This window comes from Microcaecilia unicolor, chromosome 5 (assembly GCF_901765095.1).
Source record: "Microcaecilia unicolor chromosome 5, aMicUni1.1, whole genome shotgun sequence".
Classification (NCBI taxonomy): domain Eukaryota; kingdom Metazoa; phylum Chordata; class Amphibia; order Gymnophiona; family Siphonopidae; genus Microcaecilia; species Microcaecilia unicolor.
In genome coordinates, this window is record NC_044035.1 from 170,675,160 (window position 1) to 170,696,777 (window position 21,618).

Below are 21,618 nucleotides of genomic sequence, written 5' to 3' on the forward strand. Positions count from 1 at the left end.
AGTACTGCTGTCAGTCATGGTCAGAAGAAGAAGCAGATAGTTTGGGGAGGTTATAGTTTGGGGAGGTTATAGCCAGCAGTAGAAGCCTTGGGAAAGCTCCCATCGCTACTATGATGTTATTGGAAGTTTCAGGTCAAATGAGGATGAGGTCTCTAGGACATGTGTAGAAGAGAACCAAGTAGTGGAGACAGGCTGCGTGTCAAGTAGCAGGGAGCCTTAAGAAAAGTCTACTCATTTTGCCCATGAGCTTAAGGGGGCCTGAATTAGGCCATGTGGCTATGAGAGTGACATGTCCCCTAGACCTCCCAGCTGCTCTTCTAGACATAAGCGCTCAGTTGGAGGAGGAAAGAGAAAGCTGGGGGTTGAATCTGATCATGGGAAGAAACTGCTACTGAGTTAGTCTTGGGGGGGGGGGGGGGGGGGGGGGGAGAGATTGGGACTTGAACCACCATGGAATTTCTCTGTGTTTAGCTAGCATGGGGTGTGAGGTACAAAAGTCGACAGAATGAGTGTTGGGGGAAAGGGGTTAATGGAACTTTATGAGAGAAATGGATGCATAAACTGCTGGAAACAGGGAGGAGACAATGGGAGAGAAGGTGATAGGGACAGAAAAGAGGCTATGACAGTCTTAGTGTCATGACCCTGTACAGGCCCTTCCACCAAGTTTCAGCAGGTCCCTGCTAGTTACTTTAAAACTATAAAATATAAAATTCCTCGGCAGAGATAAACGCAAGTTTTCCTCACAACTCACCCCTCCGTCGCTACACCAGCAGCAGGCTAGCTCGCTGACCTCCCCAGAAGATCCAAGGCAGCAGCAGCTCTCAGCCTTTCACTGCCTCTCAGTCTCAGCAGTCGGCAGTCCAAATAACCAACGTGTCACGTACAGCACGTACTCCGCATCCGTGCTGCCGCGCGTGGGAACAGCTGGGTGGTGGCAGCGCCAAAGAGCCGTGCGCGCAGGAAGGCAGCACCAGCGCATGCGCATAGGCGCCTCCGCCAACGCGGTAAGTTTTATTTTTTTTATTTAGATTTTGAAAAAGAACTGGACAGCAGCGCCGGGCATGGCGCCCTTGTACGCAGGCGCCCCCCTGCCGTGCTTACCCCGCTTACCGGGTTGGCACGGCCCTGAGTAAGGAAGAAATGGGGTAGACAAGTTTGAGAGAGAAGAATTAGAAACACTAGAAGGTAAAGGCCAAGTTAGTGGTTAGGGGTGGTAGACCACAGTTGAAGGTTGGATGAGATGGATAAAGCAAGGAGTTTAGAGGCCTAAAAGCCAGAGGGGGTCAAAGTAGAAGTTAAGATCAAAGAATGAGGGAGTATAGATGACAGCAGATAAAGGCCAAAATGGCCCAATCATTCTATCCAATAATGTGGTTAAGATGGCCCAAGGAATAAAAAAAAAAAAAAAGGAGGGCAGGGATGACAAATGATAATACTCTAAACTAGAAAAACTAAGGATAACAACTGCAGGGAAAAAATGAAGTGATAAATAAAAAAATCAGCCTCATGCTGAGAAACACATTTTTGTCATTACAGACTTTAAAAAAAAAAAAAAGACTGAAGTTTCTTAAGGTAACATGAGGAGGAAATTGTATGCATGCCCAGGAAAGTCATTCTAAAGGGAATAGGATGGGTTGGGATTTTGGATTTACCTCATGCCTTTTTCAGTTGTAGCTCAAGGAAAGTTACATTCAGGTACAGTAGGTATTTTCCTCTCTCTGATGCTCTTACAATTTAAGTTTTTATGTACCTGAGGCAATGAAGGATTAATGACTTGCCCGAGATCACAAAGAGCTGCAGTGGGATCAGAACTGGGTCTGGTTTTCAGCCTGCTGCTGTAACCATTAGTCTCCTCCTCCACTGCAAAGAACCAAAGACCATTCTGTCAAGTCCTGTGAAATGGCCCTCACTTTCCATTTGTGTGGTTGATTTATTCTGCTTGCCCTCAGACACATACATACCCAAGATCACTATCAGCAAGGCTGGTGTAAACTGTCATATTGTTCTTTGGAATAGGAAGCATTCAGAGTAACACACCTAGAGCTTACCTGCGTCTCATCATCAGAGACAAGTAGCAGCAACATCATTGAGAATTAGGAAGAAGTCTGGAACACAATTTTTAATTCCTATTCTATCAAATGACAAATGTTCTGTTTCCAGAAGAGAAAGTTGTATATGTTAACCTATGAGTAACCAGTCCATGCTTTTCTACATATGTTTTTTTTTTCTAAGAGTATATACACAATACAAAAGCAATTCACCGCTGACTTTACAACAAATTATGTTAATAGTAATAAGGTGCTTGGTGTAGCAGTGAAATGTTAACTAAATTCTCAATCATTTCATACAGAGTAATCATAAGCATAGAAGTGCAATACCTAAATACTCCCAAGTTTACTAAAAGCACACATTTATCTAACTTCCTGCAAGAGGAAACACAAGATTAGCTGCTTTAGTATGAAAACTCTCATCCTACATATGTTAAATAAAAAGCACCTTTCTTTCCAAAAGCTCTACCTGTCCAACAAAAGCAGAGAAAGCTTTGGTACTGTCCCGACCAGCAGCTGCAGAATGGTAGAGATTCACCCATTCTCTCAGGAGGTACTCTGCCTTCTCCCGCAGACCTGGAGGGTCATCATATTCGGAGGCTTGCGATATTCCAGAATGCATCATGAAGTTAGGGCCCCCGTGGGCACGGTCAATCATTGCTTCATAGTTTGATCTGACCACCTCCATTAGTTGAGGCAGCCTAAGAAAACAAAAAGATTGAGAACCTGATCCTAGTCACAAAACTTTAGTGCATGAAAACACGATTAACACCCTCCAAATCTTAAACTATCAGATTTGAATCAAAATTTTGTATGTTGAGTTCCTCATTAACAACTTATTACTTCAATATGCTATCACTTAATCTCCCCAAGTCTCTGATCTTTCAAAAATGGGAAGGAGACATGGGAACACAGTAAGAAGAAATATTTTAGATAATGAAAAAAACCCAAACAATCTTAATTTAATATTTGATAGAACAACATGAAATCCAATGGGAATTTTGGCTTACCTCAGATCAGTTCATGGTATATTAGTTCTAAATTGTCTGGACAAAAGAGTACTAGATCCTCCATAAGGTGATACTAGACTATAGAACTTTGACATCAAGTACCACTTTATGTGTCGTCAAGCTCTTCAACTCTCCCCATGAAAGCTTCCAATCAAATTTCTTCCAAATTTAGAATTAGCTAATACCTTTTAGACACCAGATTATACATCAACAATGTAGAGGAGTGTGGTAGCCGTGTTAGTCCACTCTTAAGGTTATCAATAGAAATCAAACAAAATAAAACATGGAAAAGAAAATAAGATGATACCTTTTTTATTGGACATAACTTAATACATTTCTATCCAAGAAGAAGGGCAACCTTCGAAAGCTAATCAAGAAATGTATTAAGTTATGTCCAATAAAAAAGGTATCATCTTATTTTCTTTTCCATGTTTTATTTTGTTTGATTTCTATTGATTACATCAACAATGGAAAGGAACAATAATTAATGAACTGAAACAGGCAGGGGGTGGGGTGGGGTGGGGTGGGGATCATCCAGATTATAGTGGAAAACTAATAAAATAAGAATTAAAAGTAGTCAACCTAAACTTCCATTACATTTTTAACTCCCCACCAGTCTAGACATATGAAATCTGTACCTTAATGAGCATTGAACACTGTGGCCTGAATGACATTCATTCCAAAAGAAGGTGCCAGCTATCATCCACTTAGGAATTAAGCAATGCTTAGCAAAAAATAAAAGAACCAAATTGCAGCTTTGCAAAATGTGTTCCACAAAGGTCTCTTACCTTCTCTGCAAAATGAAAACAGCCTAATCAGAAAGCATTCTGAAACTCTGGGGACTCTCAACTTCTGATCAAATGTCTGGGCTATCTAGACAGACTGTTCAGAAGCTGGCAATCCTCTTGGCCAGTAGCATACAAAAACCAGTTTAATTTTCACAATTTCTTGTGGTGTCCAAATAAAACTTGAATGATGGGTAGGCATAGAAGAACCAGCACAACTCAAAACTCCATACTCATATTTTAACAGCAGCAAAATTACTACCTAGATTTTCTGAAGCTTCATCTAAAGTGGAAAATGAGTTTGTTTCTTAATGTTTTGAACAGCTTTTTTTTCACCATTAAGAAAACTTCCAAATGTGATGTCTGTACCTCCTTAGTTTCCCAGTTTAGTTCTAAAAATTCACTAATTTCACATTAGCTCCCAAACTTGTCCTGGGGGCTCCCCAGCTAGTCAGTGTTTTGGGATATCCACAATGAATATTCATGAGAGAGATTTGCATGCACTGCCTTTATTGCATACAGCCTTTCTGTGGTACAACCAAAGCAGTTCAGAAAGGGAGAGATAGAGAGATACTATACTCGTGGGGAGTAGGGCAGAAAGACAGTTGGATAGATACTGGCTCCAGGGTGGGGATGCAGGAGAAAACAAGAAGGGGAGAAGCTGGACAATGGGAGGAACAGGGACACAGAGGGAAGGTGCAGGACAGGACAGATAGGAATGATGGTGGACATGGAGACAGAAAAAAATATCACATGGGCAGGAGACCCTGAAAAGAGCAGAAGATGGATGGGACTGGGTGGGGGGAAGAAGGGGAACAGAGCAGAAGATGGATGAGACTGGGAGGAAGGGAAGAAGAGGAACAAAACATATCCCAACAAGGGATGAGAGACAAGACTAGAACAAGGTGAGGTAAGACATGCCTCATTCAGGGGCCCTTTTACTAAGCTGTGGAAAAAAGTGGCCTTTTGGGTGTGTGCCGGGTCAGTTTTTGCCGCGTCCTGGATAAAGGGGCTTTTTTTAAAGGGTCCAGAAAATGGATGTGCAGCAAAATAAAAACCAGTGTGCTTCCATTTTCAGCCTGAGACCTTACCACCACCCACTGACTTAACGGTAAGGTCTCACACACTACCCGGGCGGTAAGCATGCAGCGCATGTCCACTGCCGTTTACCATGTGGTAGAAAATATTTTCTACTGCGTGCTTTTGGCGAGCGCTAAATTTAGAATTACCGCCCGGGGCATGCGGTAGACAGGCGGCAATGCTGATTTGGCGTGTGTAGGTCTTTACATGCCTTTGTAAAAGGGCCCTCAATTGGGAAATGCAAGACATTCTGGGCGGAAAAGAAAATCAGTGGAAGGAAAATAGTTCTGCAAGCTAGTCTAGAACATTACAGAAAAATAGTAAGTTTTAAGCAAAGCTTTAAATTTGGTGAAGCAGCTCTATAAACGTAGATAAAGAGGAAGGGAATTCCAGAGAGGAGGTACTGAGAGCTAAAACAAAGTTTCGGATAGTATCAAGATGAACATGGTGAAATGATGGGATAACATGCTAAATTTTTCTGGGAAGAATGAAGAATTCTAGTGGGAAAGTAGGGTATAAGATGATTAGTCAAAAATGCCAGGGAACCTAAGGACAGACTCTTATGACTTAATAGCTTGAATGGACCTTACAGGTCTTTCTCTGCCGTCATTTACTATGTTACTTGAATTTTAAAGGGTATTCTGTATGAAGTGGGGAGCCAGTGCTCTCCTCAGAAAAGAGGGCTTGTGAGATCAAAATTCTTACAACTATGAAGTAGCTTAACAGCCATATCTTGAATAGGTTGTAATCTATGCAGCTGGGTGTTTGAAAGTCCTATAAAGAGAAGTATAGTAATCTAACTTAGTGATGACTAGGACTAGAAGTACAGTGTGAAGCAATACTAGGTCCAGTAAAGGGTGAAGCGAACCAATCTAAGCATAAAGAAGCAAAATGAAACTACCCATGAGATATGAAGATGAAAGGAGATCTTTGTCAAGAGTAAACCCCTATTCCTAAATGGGAAAGGACTTCCTTTGATGGTTAAGTGTATATAAGGTGTCACAAGGGGCGCGAGAAGAGAAAATCATTGCTTCAGTATTTGTGAAGTTAATATCAAGTTTCAAGTTTATTGTACTTGATGATATTCCAAATATCAAAATGTTTCTATGTGATTTACAATAGAGTTAAAATATATTAAGGTTAAAATAAAAGAACTCCATTTATCCAGATAGAAAAGAAAAGCATAACCAATCAGCTACAATGTCTAACTGAGAGGAGAGTAAAGGGGAAAGAGAAAGGGGATATACTGCCTTTCTCTGGGTTACAATCAAAGCAGTGTACATATTATATACAGGTACTTATTTTGTACCTGGGGCAATGGAGGGTTAAGTGGCTTGCTCAGAGTCGCAAAGAGCTGCAGTGACTGCATTAACCACTAGGCTAGTGAAATGGAAAGGAAAATGGGGATCCAGGATATAAAAGTTGCTGTATGTCATCTGAACATATGAAAATATGAAACCAAGGGTCTGGAGCCAGGCTGTCTCGCTACATAGACTTTACCGGCAAACCAGGGCACAGTGCAGGTCTCCAGAAGAAGCTGGAGCTAAACGGGTTCGTTGGGACCTCACTGTTTTTCACTTATCCTGCAAAGATCGAGCGACTGCGATTCGATATTACAAACTACTACTACTACTATTTAGCATTTCTATAGCGCTACAAGGTGTACACAGCGCTGCACAAACATAGAAGAAAGACAGTCCCTGCTCAAAGAGCTTACAATCTAATAGACAAAAAATAAAGCAAGCAAATCAAATCAATTAATGTGTACAGGAAGGAGGAGAGGAGGGTAGAGGTGGAGGCGAGTGGTTACAAGTGGTTATGAGTCAAAAGCAAATGTTAAAGAGGTGGGCTTTCAGTCTAAATTTAAAGGTGGCCAAGGATGGGGCAAGACATAGGGGCTCAGGAAGTTTATTCCAGGCGTAGGGTGCAGCGAGACAGAAGGCGCGAAGTCTGGAGTTGGCATTAGTGAAGAAGGGAACAGATAAGAAGGATTTATCCATGGAGCGGAGTGCACGGGAAGGGGTGTAGGGAAGGACGAGTGTGGAGAGATACTGGGGAGCAGCAGAGTGAGTACATTTATAGGTTAGAAGAAGAAGTTTGAACAGGATGCGAAAATGGATAGGGAGCCAGTGAAGCGACTTGAGGAGAGGGGTAGTATGAGTAAAGCGACCCTGGCGGAAGACGAGACGGGCAGCAGAGTTTTGAACTGATTGGAGAGGTGACTAAATGGGAGGCCAGCAAGAAACAGATTGCAGTAGTCTAAACGAGAGGTGACAAGGGTGTGGATGACGGTTTTGGTAGAGTGCTCGGAAAGAAAGGGGTGGATTTTACGGATGTTGTAAAGAAAGAAACGACAGGTCTTGGCGATCTGCTGGATATGAGCAGAGAAGGAGAGAGAAGAGTCAAAGATGACCCCAAGGTTTCGAGCTGAGGAGACAGGGAGAATGAGAGAGCCATCAACAGAAATAGAAAATGGGGGAGTGGGGAGGTGGGTTTGGGGGGGGGGAAATGAGAAGCTTGGATTTGGTCATGTTTAATTTCAGGTGGCGTTGAGACATCCAGACAGCAATGTCAGACAAGCATGCTGAAACTTTGGTTTGGATGCAAGGTGAGATATCAGGGGTAGAAAGGTAGATTTGGGGGGAGTCAGCATACAGATGGTAGAAAAAGTCATGGGATAAGATTAATGAACCAAGGGCAGAAGTGTAGATAGAAAAGAGGAGAGGATCAAGAACAGAACCCTGAGGTACGCCGACAGGCAGAGGGATAGAAACAGAAGAGGATCCACCAGAGTGAACACTGAAGGTGCGGAGGGAGAGGTAGGAAGAGAACCAGGAAAGGACAGAGCCCTGGAATCCAAGTGAGGACAGGGTATCGAGGAGTATGCTGTGATCGACAGTGTCAAAAGCAGAGGAAAGATCAAGAAGAATGAGGATGGAATAGAGACCTCTGGATTTAGCCAGTAATAGGTCATTGGAGACTTTAGTAAGCACAGTTTTGGTTGAGTGGAGAGGGCGAAAACCAGGTTGTAGTGGGTCAAGAATAGCATGTGAGGAGAGAAAATCAAGGCAGCGGAGGTGAACAGCACGCTCAAGTAATTTGGAGAGAAAAGGGAGGAGGGAGATGGGTCGGTAATTAGAGGGACAAGTAGGGTCGAGTGAAGCCTTCTTAAGGAGAGGTGTGACCACAGCATGTTTAAAGGCAGCAGGAACAGTTGCAGTGGAAAGTGAGAGGTTGAGAATGTGACAGATAAAAGGAATAAGAGCAGGTGAGATGGCATTAAGAAGGTGGGTGGGAATGGGATCAGAGGAACAGGTGGTACATTTTGAGGAAGAAAGGAGAAGTGTAGTTTCCTCTATAGTAACTTCAGGAAAGGATGAAAAGGAATGAGGGGAGAGAGAGGGGAACGGACTAGTGGAGGGAGAGGTGGTGAGGTAGAGAATTCAAGGTTTATCTTTTGAACCTTGTCGTGAAAGAATTCAGCAAGGGTCTGAGGAGATAATGAAGGGGGAGTTGGGGGAGGGGGCACCTTGAGGAGAGAGTTCAATGTGGTGAAGAGAAGTCGAGGGTTAGAGCCAAGAGAGTTTGTCAGTTGGATATAATAATCCTGTTTGGCGCGTAAAAGAGCAGAATGGAAGGTGGTCAGCATGAACTTAAAGTGTAAGAAATCAGCAAGGGCCCGAGATTTCCACCAGAGGTGTTCGGCGGAGCAAGTACAGGAACGTAGGTAGCGGATATTAGAAGTCACCCAAGGTTGGGGTTTTGTACGCCTTATAGGGCGGGTCATCAAAGGTGCAAGAGTGTCTAAGGCAGAGGATAGAGTATTGTTGTAAGAAGAAACAGCCTCGTTGACAGACGTGGATGGTGCCACAGTACAGAGGAGGTTTGAAACATGGGAGGATAGAGATGAAGGGTCAATATCGTGAAGATTCCTAGATAAATTAGATAAGATAGGACGGGACTGGGAGGGAGGAGATTTAAGTGTGATCACCATCTTATAACTTTCACAAACTACTTAAGATAAGTGCTCATGCAGTTTGATTTTAATGATTATTGCTCTGTTTTTGCTATTTATGAGCTTTTTTGCCTTTAAAATTGCACTGAAATTTTTCACTGAGCTTTTTTAACTGATTACTTTAACTGTGTGCATATTGATCAGCTGACCTTATAGACCGGTTTGACATTATTTATTGCATTTGTATCCCACATTTTCCCACCTCTTTGCAGGCTCAATGTGGCTTACAATACATCATGAGTAGTAAAAATATATAAGAAGATTGACATTTGGTATTGCAAAAGGATCTTGGGTAACATGGTAATGATAAAATATGATAATAGTGTAACAAGCAAATATTGTAAGACAATTCTGGATATTCCATTGCAGGTCACAGTAGTATGAGGTTTTTTTTTTCCCTCTGTGTTGAACAAATGAGTGTGCTTATATATTGATTCACAGTATCCTTTGTGGTTTCTACACCTTTTGTCACAGTGAATCTGATCTGTGGGTTTTCCACTTAGTGTTGAGAGATGTGGTAGCCATGTTAGTCCACTATTAAAGGTAGTCAATAGAAATAGAACAAAATAAAACATGGAAAAGAAAATAACATGATACGTTTTTTACTGGACATAATACATTTTTTGATTAGCTTTTGAAGTTAGCCCTTCCTCGTCAGACCGGAAATAAGCAAATGTTAATAGATGACAGTATATATAAGTGAAACATCAAAGCATTTCAGCAACAGTCTAACAGGATGAGGGTGGGTTAGGTGAGAGACAGGGAGAGCTGGGTGGATGAGGGGCATGGAGATAAGAGGGTGACAAGGCAGTACAATTTTATGATTTATAATGGGCTAGAACCCCCAGATCTTTGTTGTCCTGTCTGGTGGGTATCAAAATATTTAATCATTCTGACTTCAAAGGTCTTACGTTCCTGTATTGTTTTAAAGTTCCCTTTCAGTATTCTTACCATAAAATCACTGGTACAGTGTTCTGGTTTTGTAAAGTGCTGCCCCACAGAGGTGACATCCTGGTTGGTACTGGCATTTTTCATATGTCTATGTAAATTAAATCTCTTCTTTAGCATCTGACTTGTTTCTCCAATGCAGCACCCCTTCATTGCATTTTTTACACTGAATGATATATACCACATTCAGTGGTGTGCTGGAGCCGGTTGTTAAATTTTGTACCGACTTGCAAGCCGGTTGTTTCCTAGTGCGAGCCAGCTCTCCTCCCTCCCGCCCGTCCGATCCCTCACTGTCACCGACCTGACTCTTCTAATTCTTCGGGGCAGGCAGTCTTGCCTGCGCGCTACCAGCGCTAACTCTCCCCTGCCAGTTCGCGCTTTAAAAATGGCCGCCGAGACATCCAGAGGCAGCCTTGCGAGACTTCTGCTGAAGTCTCGGCGGCCATTTTGAAGCGTGAACTGGCAGGGGAGAGTCAGCGCTGGTAGCGGGCAGGCAAGACTGCCTGCCCAGAAGAATTAGAAGAGTCAGGTCTGCGAGGGACGGATGCGGAGGGAGGAGAAGTCACCGGAGAACAACTCGGGAGGGGTGGCAGGGGAGAGAAGGGAGTCGCTGGGCATGGGTGGATGGAGGGGGGAGAACTAAGGGTCGCGCTGGGTATGGGTGCATGCAGGGCAGGGGAGAGGAGGGACATTGCTGGACATGGGTGGATGGAGGGCAGGGGAGAGGAGGGTCACTGGGTATGGGTGCATGCAGGGCAGGGGAGGGTCACTGCTGGACATGGGTGGATGGAGGGCAGGGGAGAGGAGGGTCACTGCTGGACATGGGTGGATGGAGGGCAGGGAAGAGGAGGGGAGAGAGAAGAAATGCTGGACATGGATAGAGGGGAGGGAAGAGTGAGGAAGGAGATGAGATGAGGGAAAAGGAAGAGAGGAGAAAAACTGCACATGGATGAAGAAAATAGGCAGAAGCTGAGGACCAGAAATGAAGAAGAAAGGAGGAAAGGAAAGAAATAAATGGAAAGGAAGCCCTGGAAACGGAGTTAAGAGGACAACTAGCAGCAGAATCGGATACTGGGCCAGCATGATCAGAAAAATGGTCACCAGACAACAAAGGCAGAAAAAAAATCATTTTATTTTCATTATAGTGTTTGGAATATGTTCACTTTGAGAATCAGGTGCTCAACATTAAAAGTTTATATTTATTTACTTATTTATGGCATTTTATCGCACATTAAACATGAATTAGATTGGAACCTGGGATCATTAAATTATTTTTTCCTGGAGTAATGCATTGCCACCCCCCCCCCCAGGCTCTCTCCCTGGCTATAGCCAGCTCTGCAATTTGGGGGGGGGGGGGCGCAGAGGGGGACTGGGGAGAGAGCCTGTTGTTAATCATTTACCAGCACACCACTGACCACATTGGAAGATGAGTATGTGAAGAATTCCTTAATGTAGAATATTTTTCATTTGTGAACCACCATGGGGTCCTGTGAAATGTTTTGGCATAGTTTGCAGCTGGATATATTACAAGGATGTGTGCCACTCTTTAAGTCTGTGTAGCGAAGGTACTTACCTGTAGTAGGTATTCTCAGAGGACAGCAGGCTGATTGTTCTCACATGTGGGTCGACGTCCGCGTCGGCCCAGGAATTGGCATTTTGCAAACAAAATAAAAGTTTTGCCAGAATCTTCTGGTGCCATGCAGCGCGCATGCATGGACTGAATTCCTGCCCGTCGCGTGAGCACGTCTCGTCAGGTAAATCAAAAAGCATATAAAGAAATAAATAACTCCAAAGGGGAGGTGGGCAGGTTTGTGAGAACAATCAGCCTGCTGTCCTCAGAGAATACCTGCTACAGGTAAGTATCTTCGCTTTCTCCAAGGACAAGCAGGCTGCTTGTTCTCACATGTGGGGTATCCCTAGCAACCAGGCTCACTCAAAACAATGAACATTGGTCAATTGGGCCTCGCAACAGCGAGGACATAACATGATTGACCTGAAACCATAAACAACTAACAGAGTGCAGCCTGGAACAGAACAAAAATGGGTCTGGGGGGGGGGGGGGGGGGGGGGGGGTGGAGTTGGATTCTAAACGCCGAACAGATTCTGCAGCACTGACTACCCAAACCGACTGTCACGTCGGGTATCCTTCTGAAGGCAGTAGTGCGATGTGAATGTGTGGACTGATGACCATGTTGCAGCCTTGCAAATCTCTTCAATAGAGGCGGACTTTAAATGGGCCACTGCCGCAGCCATGGCTCTAACATAATGAGCCGTGACATGGCCCTCTAGAGTCAACCCAGATTGGGCATAAGTGAAGGAAATGCAATCTGCTAGCCAATTGGAGATTGTGCATTTTCTGATGGCAACTCCTCTCCTGTTGGGATCGAAAGAAACAAACAACTGGGCAGACTGTCTGAAGGTCTTTGTCCGCTCCACGTAAAAGGCCAATGCTCTCTTGCAGTCCAAGGTATGCAAACTGATTTCGCCAGGGCGGGTATGAGGACGGTGAAAGAATGTTGGCAAGACAACTGACTGGTTCAGATGGAACTCTGACACCACCTTTGGCAGGAACTTAGGGTGCGTGCGGAGGACTACTCTGTTATGATGAAATTTGGTGTAAGGGGCCTGGGCTACCGGGGCCTGAAGCTCACTGACTCTACGAGCTGAAGTAACAGCTACCAAGAAAACGACCTTCCAGGTCAAGTACCTCAGATGGCAGGAATTCAGTGGCTCAAAAGGAGCTTTCATCAGCTGGGTGAGAACGACGTTGAGTTCCCATGACACTGGTGGAGGTTTGACAGGGGGCTTTGACAAAAACAAAAAAAACCTCTCATGAAGAGAACTACTAAAGGCTGTCCAAAGAAAGGCTTACACTCTACACGGCGATGATAGGCACTAATCTAACTAGATGAACCCATACTGAGTTGGTTTTCAGGCCAGAGTCTGATAAGTGTAGAAGGTATTCAAGCAGGGTCTGTGTAGGACAAGAGCGAGGATCTAGGGGCCTTGCTGTCACACCGGATGGCAAACCTCCTCCATTTTAAAAAGTAGCACCTCTTCGTGGAATCTTTCCTGGAAGCAAGACCCGGGAGATATCCTCAGAGAGACCCAAGGAAGCGAATTCTACGCTCTCAACATCCAGGCCTTGAGAGCCAGAGACTGGAGGTTGGGATGCAGCAGCGCTCCCTCGTTCTGAGTTATGAGGGTTGGAAAACACTCCAATCTCCACGGTTCCTCGGAGGATAACTCCAGAAGAAGAGGGAACCAAATCTGACGCGGCTAGAAGGGGCAATCAGAATCATGGTCCCTCGGTCATGCTTGAGTTTCAGCAAAGTCTTCACTACTAGAGGTATGAGAGGATATGCGTAGAGAAGGCCTGTCCCCCAATGCAGCAGAAAGGCATCCAACGCTAGTCTGTCATGGGCCTGAAGCCTGGAACAGAACTGAGGGACCTTGTGATTGATCTGAGTGGCAAAAAGATCCACTGAGGGAGTGCCCCACTCTCGGAAAATCTTGCATACAACGCCCATGTTGAGTGACCACTCGTGAGGTTGCATTATCCTGCTCAATCTGTCGGCCAGACTGTTGTTTACGCCTGCTAGATAAGTGGCTTAGAGAAACATGCCGTAACGGTGAGAAGCTAGGGTCCATTGAGCTGGTCTCATGTGAAGACGGGCCATGGGTGTCACATGGACTGTGGAGGCCATATGGCCTAGAAGTCTCAACATCTGCCGAGCTGTGATCTGCTGAGACGCTCTGACCTTGGAAACTAGAGACAAAGGATTGTCTGCTCTCACTTCCAGAAGATAGGCACAAGCCGTCTTGTGAGTCCAGCAGAGCTCCTATAAATTCCAATTTCTGAACAGGGAAAAGATGGGACTTGGGGTAATTTATTACAAACCTGAGTAGCTCCAGCAGTTGAATAGTCACCTACAAGGACTGCAGGGCTCCTGCCTCTGAGGTGTTCTTCACCAGCCAATCGTCAAGATAAGGGAACAACACATGCACCCCCAGTCTGCGTAGCGACGCTGCAACTACTGCCAGGCATTTTGTAAAAACCCTGGGCGCAGACGCCATACCAAACGACAGCACACAATACTGGAAGTGCTGCGCTCCCAGACGGAATCGAAGATACTTCCTGTGAGCTGGAAGTATTGGGATGTGTGTATAAGCATCCTTTAAGTCCAGAGAGCATAGCCAATCCTTTTTCTGAATCATGGGAAGAAGGGTGCCCAGGGAAACAATCCTGAACTTTTGTGGGACTAGGAATTTGTTCAGGGCCCTTAGGTTCTCTGTGAATCTGATATTGGGACTCAGCTTTCTTGGGAATGGTGGGATTACTTAGGGGTTTCATCCAGTTCCGCCTAAGAGTCTCCTTGAGCACATTATGCAAAGGAACCATGGATGACTCCTTAGGTGGCGAAGGACCTCGAGCATCTTAGTCCTGGGCTCATCCTCAGATACCACAGGGAAGGGAACAGCCACAGAGATTTCCTGGACAAATGAAGAGAAAGAAAGAGTCTCCGGGGGAGAAAGCTTTCGTTCTGGAGAAGGAGTAGGATCAGAGGGAAAAACCACAAGACTCCTTAGAAGAGAAATACCTGGGATCTTGCCCTTCATCCCACGAGGCATCCTCATCGGTATCGGACAAGAGTTCCTTAACTGCAGTCCGAAACCGGGCCCGTCTTGACGCCAAGGAACCATGTCCTCGATGGCGATGTCGAGAAGTCGACTCCCATGCCGGCGGTGATGAAGCTCCCTCCAGCGATGTCGACGGGGAGTCAACCTGGATGGCAGCAGAGGCTGATGCCGCAGGCAGCACCGGTGTCGGACACATCATCACAGGCAGAGAGCCAGCTGCCGCTTCCAATCGACAGTACGGAGTGCGCAAGCACCCCCGGCACCGGAGCAGACTGAAGCAGCAACCCTTCCAGAAGACCTGGAAGAATGGCTCGGATGCGCTCGTCCAGAGTCGCTGCGGAGGAAGGCTGCGGGGTCGGTGCAGGAATCTGCGGCAGAATCTGTGGAGGCTGAGGAGGCGGTACCGGGCTGCCCGAAGACCCGACACCTCTTGGATGGAGGGTGAGCGTTCCTCCCGGCGTCGACACTTAATTGGTGCCGAATCCTTCGACGCCCCGGAGCTCCCGGTACCGTGCTTAGGAGGCCGATAACGGTGCTTCTTAGCTTTCGCTCGATGCACATCATCGATACTCCTCGGTACCGACGAGGACGTGGAATCCACACGCCTCCTCGGGGTCGGGTCCAAGAGTGGTCGGTCCCGGTGGGCCTGTCCAGCAGGAGTCTTTGAGACAGGTGGAGACCCACTTGACGGCTCACTGCTCCCAGCACGTGATGGTCTCCGGACATCCACTACCTGCACTCCTGAAGTCGATGCCATCCTTGGTGCAGACGCCGCCGCCGACCTCGGTACCACTGTCGACGTTGAGGAACCGGACGAAGCTCCGAAAAGTTGGTCCCGAAGAGCTTGTTTCGATGCCTGTGTCCACTTTTTAAAGCTAAGACACAACTTACATACGTCTGGGCGAAGGTCGGGCCCAAGGCACTGAAGACACATGCGTGGGGGTCGGTACCCAAGATCGTCCAGTTGCACCGAGTACATTTCTTGAAGCCGCTGGGAGTCATTGATGACATGGACGGAAAAATAGCGGCGGCGAAGTCAAAAGGCTCGATTGTGCCAATTAAAAAGGTACAAAAATGAGAAACGCGTACAAGAAAACGAAAGGAAACTTAAAGGGGCCAGATTAAGAAATAAAGGACTTTTTTTTTTTTTAAACTTTGTAGGCAGGGAAAAGGAAAAACTAAAGAGGAGAGAAAAATATTCTGAAATAGACGGCGAAAAACGAAGGCTCTTTCACTGGGCTGAGGAGAGAGACCAACAGGCAGCCACTCTCCACCGCAGAAAAAGAAAGAACTGAGTGGGGCTCTCGCGTGACGGGCAGGAAGATGGCCGCGCATGCGCGGTGCGCACACCCTGCGCACTGGAAGGCTTTGGCAAACTTTTTTTGTTGCTATGGAAGATTTCCGTTCCTGGGCCGCTGTGGACGCCGACCCATCAGTGAGAACAAGCAGCCTGCTTGTCCTCAGAGAATAAATGGTACAATCTAGAAAGGCCACTATTATTATAATTATTATTTAATGTCCAGCAATCTAAAACAGAGAAATCAGTGGGCTCTCTCTGGTACAGGATCTTCTAGTTTTAGAGTGAATGGGATGCCTTTAAAAAAGCCCACCACTTTAGGGAAGGCTCCCTATAGAGAAGAGCCATTATTATACTCTTCTTACCCTTCTGGGGCATTTCCTCTGGAGTGAGCATTGATCCTCATTAGTGTTTCGATGGTATGGAATAGATCTGCCTCTGTCACATGGCCCACGCTCCTCTCATCCACCAACAGGATCTTTACCAGCTGCATAGCAAATGCCACAGCCATGTAATTCAAACCATTCTCCATTGACTGTTAAGCGAAGGAAATTAAATACTGTTAAAAGGAGATTAATTCAGTATCAGCAGTATTTCTAGTTTCTAAAACAGTTTCCCTTTCCCTGCTATGGCAGTAACCTGGGAATATTAACCTGAGTCAGTAGAATCCAGTTAAGTCAGATAAAGAGTAAAATTACTGGCTAACTACACTTTACCAGTTTAAACAACATAACAGCATTTAATGCAAGTCTATTCTCCTAGGTAAAATGACACAGTACTGGTTATTCATAAAAGTGCATACCATTACTCTCTTTTACCTGAGCCAGGTGAAGGTCATACTGTTGCATATTAACTAGATGGTTGCGAATTAGTAACTCCACAGCCTCCACGTTGTACTTGTATTCATCACGGCATTCAATCAAGCACCTTAAAAAGTAAAACTTCTCCAATCATTTATTTATTTAGACATTTATAAACCATATTATTCTGAATATACTCAAGTTCAATGTGGCTTACAATAAATAAAATGGGCATGGTTTACAATGCCATAAACAAAATATCAAGTAAAAGCAGAGTAGCACAAATAAGATACAAATAAGAATTAAATAATAAATGATTGATGGCCAGTTACAATCTAACACACTCCATCAATGAGTAGATCCCTCTCCAAGAGGAAAGTTGTCAGTCTTTTGCGAATATCATTCGCTTACTGTATTGTTTCAAGTTGCACATAAATGCCTTGTGAATGCATTAGTTTATTATTGCAATCCATTTTGCAATCTACAATGCCTGGAATAGACTTCCTGAGCCGGTACGTCAAGGTCCATCTCTGGCCGTCTTCAAATCCAAGCTAAAAGCCCACCTTTTTGATGCTGCTTTTAACTCCTAACCCTTATTCACTTGTTCTGAACCCTTATTTTATCATCCTCACTTTAATATTCCCTTATCTGTTGTTTGTCCTGTTGGTCTGTCCTAATTAGATTGTAAGCTCTGTCGAGCAGGGACTCTCTCTTCATGTTCATGTGTACAGCGCTGCGGATGTCTAGTAGCGCTTTAGAAATAAGTAGTAGTAGTAGTAGTAGTAATACAATAACCAATTATCAGGCTGACTCTTGATTGCCATTGGCAGTGAGTTCCATCACTTAGCACCTTGGTATCTAAAGTATGCGGAGTGAACCAACTTATAGCGCACTTTTGCAATCTGGAAGATGAAATCTAAGGTGGTCCCTAGAACCTGAGGTTATATTGCGTAGGGGAATAGCTATTAAGGTCTGCATGTAATCCGGTGTCATACCATATAATATCTGAAAGACAAAGTCACATAATTTAAAAATAATCCTGGCTTTAATGGGCAGCCAGTGCAGCTTGCATCATGGAGTGGCTCTATCAAAACGTGATACCTTGAGTACAAGCCTAGCTATATTATATTTTGGGCAGTTTGCAGCCCTTTTAGGACACCCTCCTTACATCCAGCATAGATGGAATTGCAGTAATCAACTTGAGTTACAACCAAGGATTGAGTTAGCAGTCTAAAGATGTCAGACAAATGTGATGTAATTCTCCTCAGCTTCCAGAGACCTGAAGGGTTTTTTCACTAATGAGGAAACCTGAAGCTTGAATGTGAGGTGACTGCTAATTAATACATCCAGTACTCTAAGTGCAGCATCTAGGGGGTAGGACGTGTTGTCAGTAGTAAATTTATTATATACGGTACAGTCAAAGGGGTTGGTTACCATAAGAAATTTAGCCTTATCTCTAACAAATTTAAATTCGGAAGCCCAGGATTCCAACAAATCTAGACCAAACCTAATCTCAGGGACAATTTCTGGAAGACCAGTCTTGAAAGAGATATAGATTGTGACATCATCCACATAAATGAAAGTGCAGAACCCCACTGCTTCCCATCTTTCACCTAACGGAGCCATCATAACATTGAACAGGATTGGCGATAGCAGCTTCCTTTGGCACTCTGCAGTCGGGAGACCAGGATAGTGAGAGAGAACCTGACAACTTCATGCATGGTAAACTCCTGCAACAACATGCATCAAACAAGAAAGTAAAGTTACTTACCTGTAGCAGGTATTCTGAGGACGGCAGGCCAATTCTTCTCACAACCGGGTGACATCATTTGATAGTGCCCGGTGGGATGCTGCCCAGCGTACGTCTCTTTAAGAGGACTTTAGCAGCATCCCATTGCGCATGTGTGGTGGCTTCCTGAAGTACGAGCGTGGGACCAGCAGTCTAACATAGCTGGAAAAAAAGAACTTCAAGGGGAGGAGGGTGGGTTGGATTTGCTGTCCTCGGAGAACACCTGCTACAGTTAACTCTGCATACTCCGAGTACAAGCAGGCCATATTCTCACAACTGGGAATTCCTAGCTACTAGGCTCACAAAAAACAATGCTAGAAAAATAGGGACTTGCAACAGCAAAACCTATGAAACCAATGAATCTGAAACTATAAATAAATTGGTTGTGAAGATGCAGCCTGGAACTGAAAAAAAAACAGGCCTAGGAGATTCTGCAGTACTGTCTGATCAAACTGGCTGTCACGTTGGGTAGTCTAAACAAGGCAGTAGTGAGAGATGTGAATGTGTGGACAGAGGACCACATAGCAACATGTAGATCTCCTCAACAGAGGCTAATCTCAGGTAGGCTACTGATGCAGCCATGGCACAGATATCGTAAGCCATGACATGACACTCCAGAATCAGCCCATTCTGGGCATAAGTGAAAGAGATGCAATCTGCTGGACATTCCGATAAAGTGTCTGCCGATGGCTAGCCACATCCTGTTTGGATCGAAAGAAACAAAAAACTGGGTGGACTAACTATGGATTTTAGACTCCAGATAGAAGGCTAAGGCTTGATTGTAGTCCAAGGTGTGAAGTGTACATTTGCCAGGGTGGGCATGCGGTATTAGGAAGAATGTTAACTGAACGACTGATTAAGAGGGAACTCGGACACCACCTTAGGAAGGAACTTAGGGCATGTGCGCAGAACTACTTTGTTATGGATGAAACTTCATGTAAGGTGGATCCTACGTCTACAGCTTCAAGGTCACTGACTCTGCGAGATGAAGTGACTGCCACCAAAAATGAATCAAACAGCTCAAAGAACTTTAATCAGCTGGGTGAAGACATTGAGGTCCATAACAGAACAGGTGGTTTGATTGGAGGCTTTGTCCAGAGATGAGCTTACCTCTAATACAGTGATGGAAAGCACTGATTGCACTGAGGTGAACCCTTACAGAATTGGTTTTCAAACCAGCCAGAGGTGGAAGAAGTACTCAAGCAGTTTTTGTATAAGGCAAGAGAGTGAATCTAGGGCCTTGCTCTCATCAGACGACAAACCTCATCCATTTAAAAAGAGTTAACTCCCATTAGTGGAATCTTCCTGGAAGCCAGCATGATCTTGGAGGCAAATTACAGGGTCTCAATTTCCAAGCCGTGTGAGCCAGGGACTGGAAGCTGGGATGCAGAAGAGACCCCTCATCCTGAGGGTCAGAAAACACTCTGATCTCCATGGTTCTTCAGAGGGTGACTCTAGAAGTAGAAGGAACCACACCTGTCTCAACCATAATGGAGCAATGAGGATCATGGTCCCCCCTGTCTTGCCTCCGTTACAGCAAAGTCTTCCCTTTTAGAGGAATTGGAGGATACACATACAGAAGACCTGTTCCCCAACGAAGGAGAAAGGCATCTGCCGCTAGCCTGTTGTGCAATCCAAGAGATGAGTGGCAAGAAGATCCTCCGAGGGAGTGCCCCACTCTTGAAAGATCTTACAGGAAACACCCTTGATGAGAGACCACTCATGCAGTTGCATAACCCTACTCAGTCTGTCCGCTAGACTGTTCTGCTTCCTCACCAGATGTGTGACTCAAAGCAGTATGCTGTGACTAGTGCCCAAGTCCACATTCTGACTGCTTCTTGACACAAGGGGTAGAAACCTGTACGCCCCCTGCTTGTTCACATGATACATGACAACTTGGTTGTCTGTTTCAATTAGGATAATTTGGTTTAACAGGTGATCTCTGAAGCCTTTAGAGTGTTCCAAACTGCTCAGAGTTCTAGGAGGTTGATAAAAATGTATCTCCTGGGTGGACCAAACCTCTTGGGTGCGAAGACCACCTACATGGGCTCCCCACCCTAGAGTGGATGCATCCATGGTCAACACGCACTGCAGCGCATGAATTTGGAATGGTAGTCCCAGGTTAAATTGGATTGAATTGTCCACCAAAGTAGGGTGTGAACCAACTGGGGGGGGGTGACCTGGATGACATCTGCTAGGTTCCCCTGGCCTGGGAAGCTAGGGACCAATGGTGCCCTGCAAATGGAGGCATTCTATGGGAATGATGTGGACAGTGGAGGCCATGTGGACCAACAGCTTCATCATCTGCTGTGCTTTGACCTGCTGGCTGCTCTGGACCTGAGCAGCTATGGCAATAAGGACACCTGCGGCTAAGAACTCCAATTGCTGTACTGTTTGGAGGTGTGACGAGGTAGTTGATCACTAATTCGAGTAGCTCTAACACCCAAATAGTTCTCTGCATGCACTCCTGAGCACCTTCCTTCGATGTGCTCTTGATCAACCAGTCATCTAGGTAAAGAAACACAAATTCCCAGTCTGCGTAGTGCTGCTGTGACTACCACTATACAATTGGTAAATACCACAGGAGCTCATGCGAGGCCTAATGGCAGGGCATGGTACTGAAGTGGCATTTCCCCACAAGAAACGTGAGATAGAGTGATTTATCTCTAAGTCCAGAGAGCATAGCCAATCATTTGCCTTAATCGTGGGCAGAAGGGTGCCCCAGGAGCCCATCCTGAAATTTTCTTTGAATAGATACTGTGTTTAGGTTCCTGAGATCTAGGATAGGACATGATCCCCCCCTCCCCCCGTTTTCTTGGGCACAAGGAAGTACTTGGAATAGAATCCCTTCTTCCCCTGGTGAAATGGTTTTGATCCCACTGGCCTGGAGAAGGGCAGAGAGTTCCTCTTCAAATACCTCCTTGTGCAGAGAGCTGAGAAGGTCTCTTGGCGGGCAATTTGGAGGATGTTTTCACCAATGGAGTATGTAATTGATGGACAATTTAGAGAACTCATTGGTTGAAGGTTACAAGGGAGCCACCTTACTTGAAAAAAAATTCAGTCTCCTCCATACTGGTAGGCTGTCCAGTGTGACTAGTGGGATGGCAGCTATGCTCTTCTGGAGCTGTCAAAAGCTTGTCCCCTGCTTTGACTGGTGAATTGGCTGGGTTTTCTGGGTATGCTGCTGGTGAGGGTGGGAGTGCTG

General features: G+C 45.2%; 1 protein-coding gene across 1 annotated transcript in view; it reads right to left on the reverse strand.

Moving 5' to 3' along the window:
* CNOT1 (CCR4-NOT transcription complex subunit 1) overlaps positions 1-21,618 on the reverse strand; it is a 1,017,784-nt gene that overhangs the window by 240,762 nt on the left and 755,404 nt on the right. Inside the window, 3 exon segments of the mRNA XM_030203593.1 lie at positions 2,518-2,749; positions 16,190-16,359; positions 16,643-16,751. Coding sequence (XP_030059453.1) covers positions 2,518-2,749; positions 16,190-16,359; positions 16,643-16,751 — 511 coding nt within the window.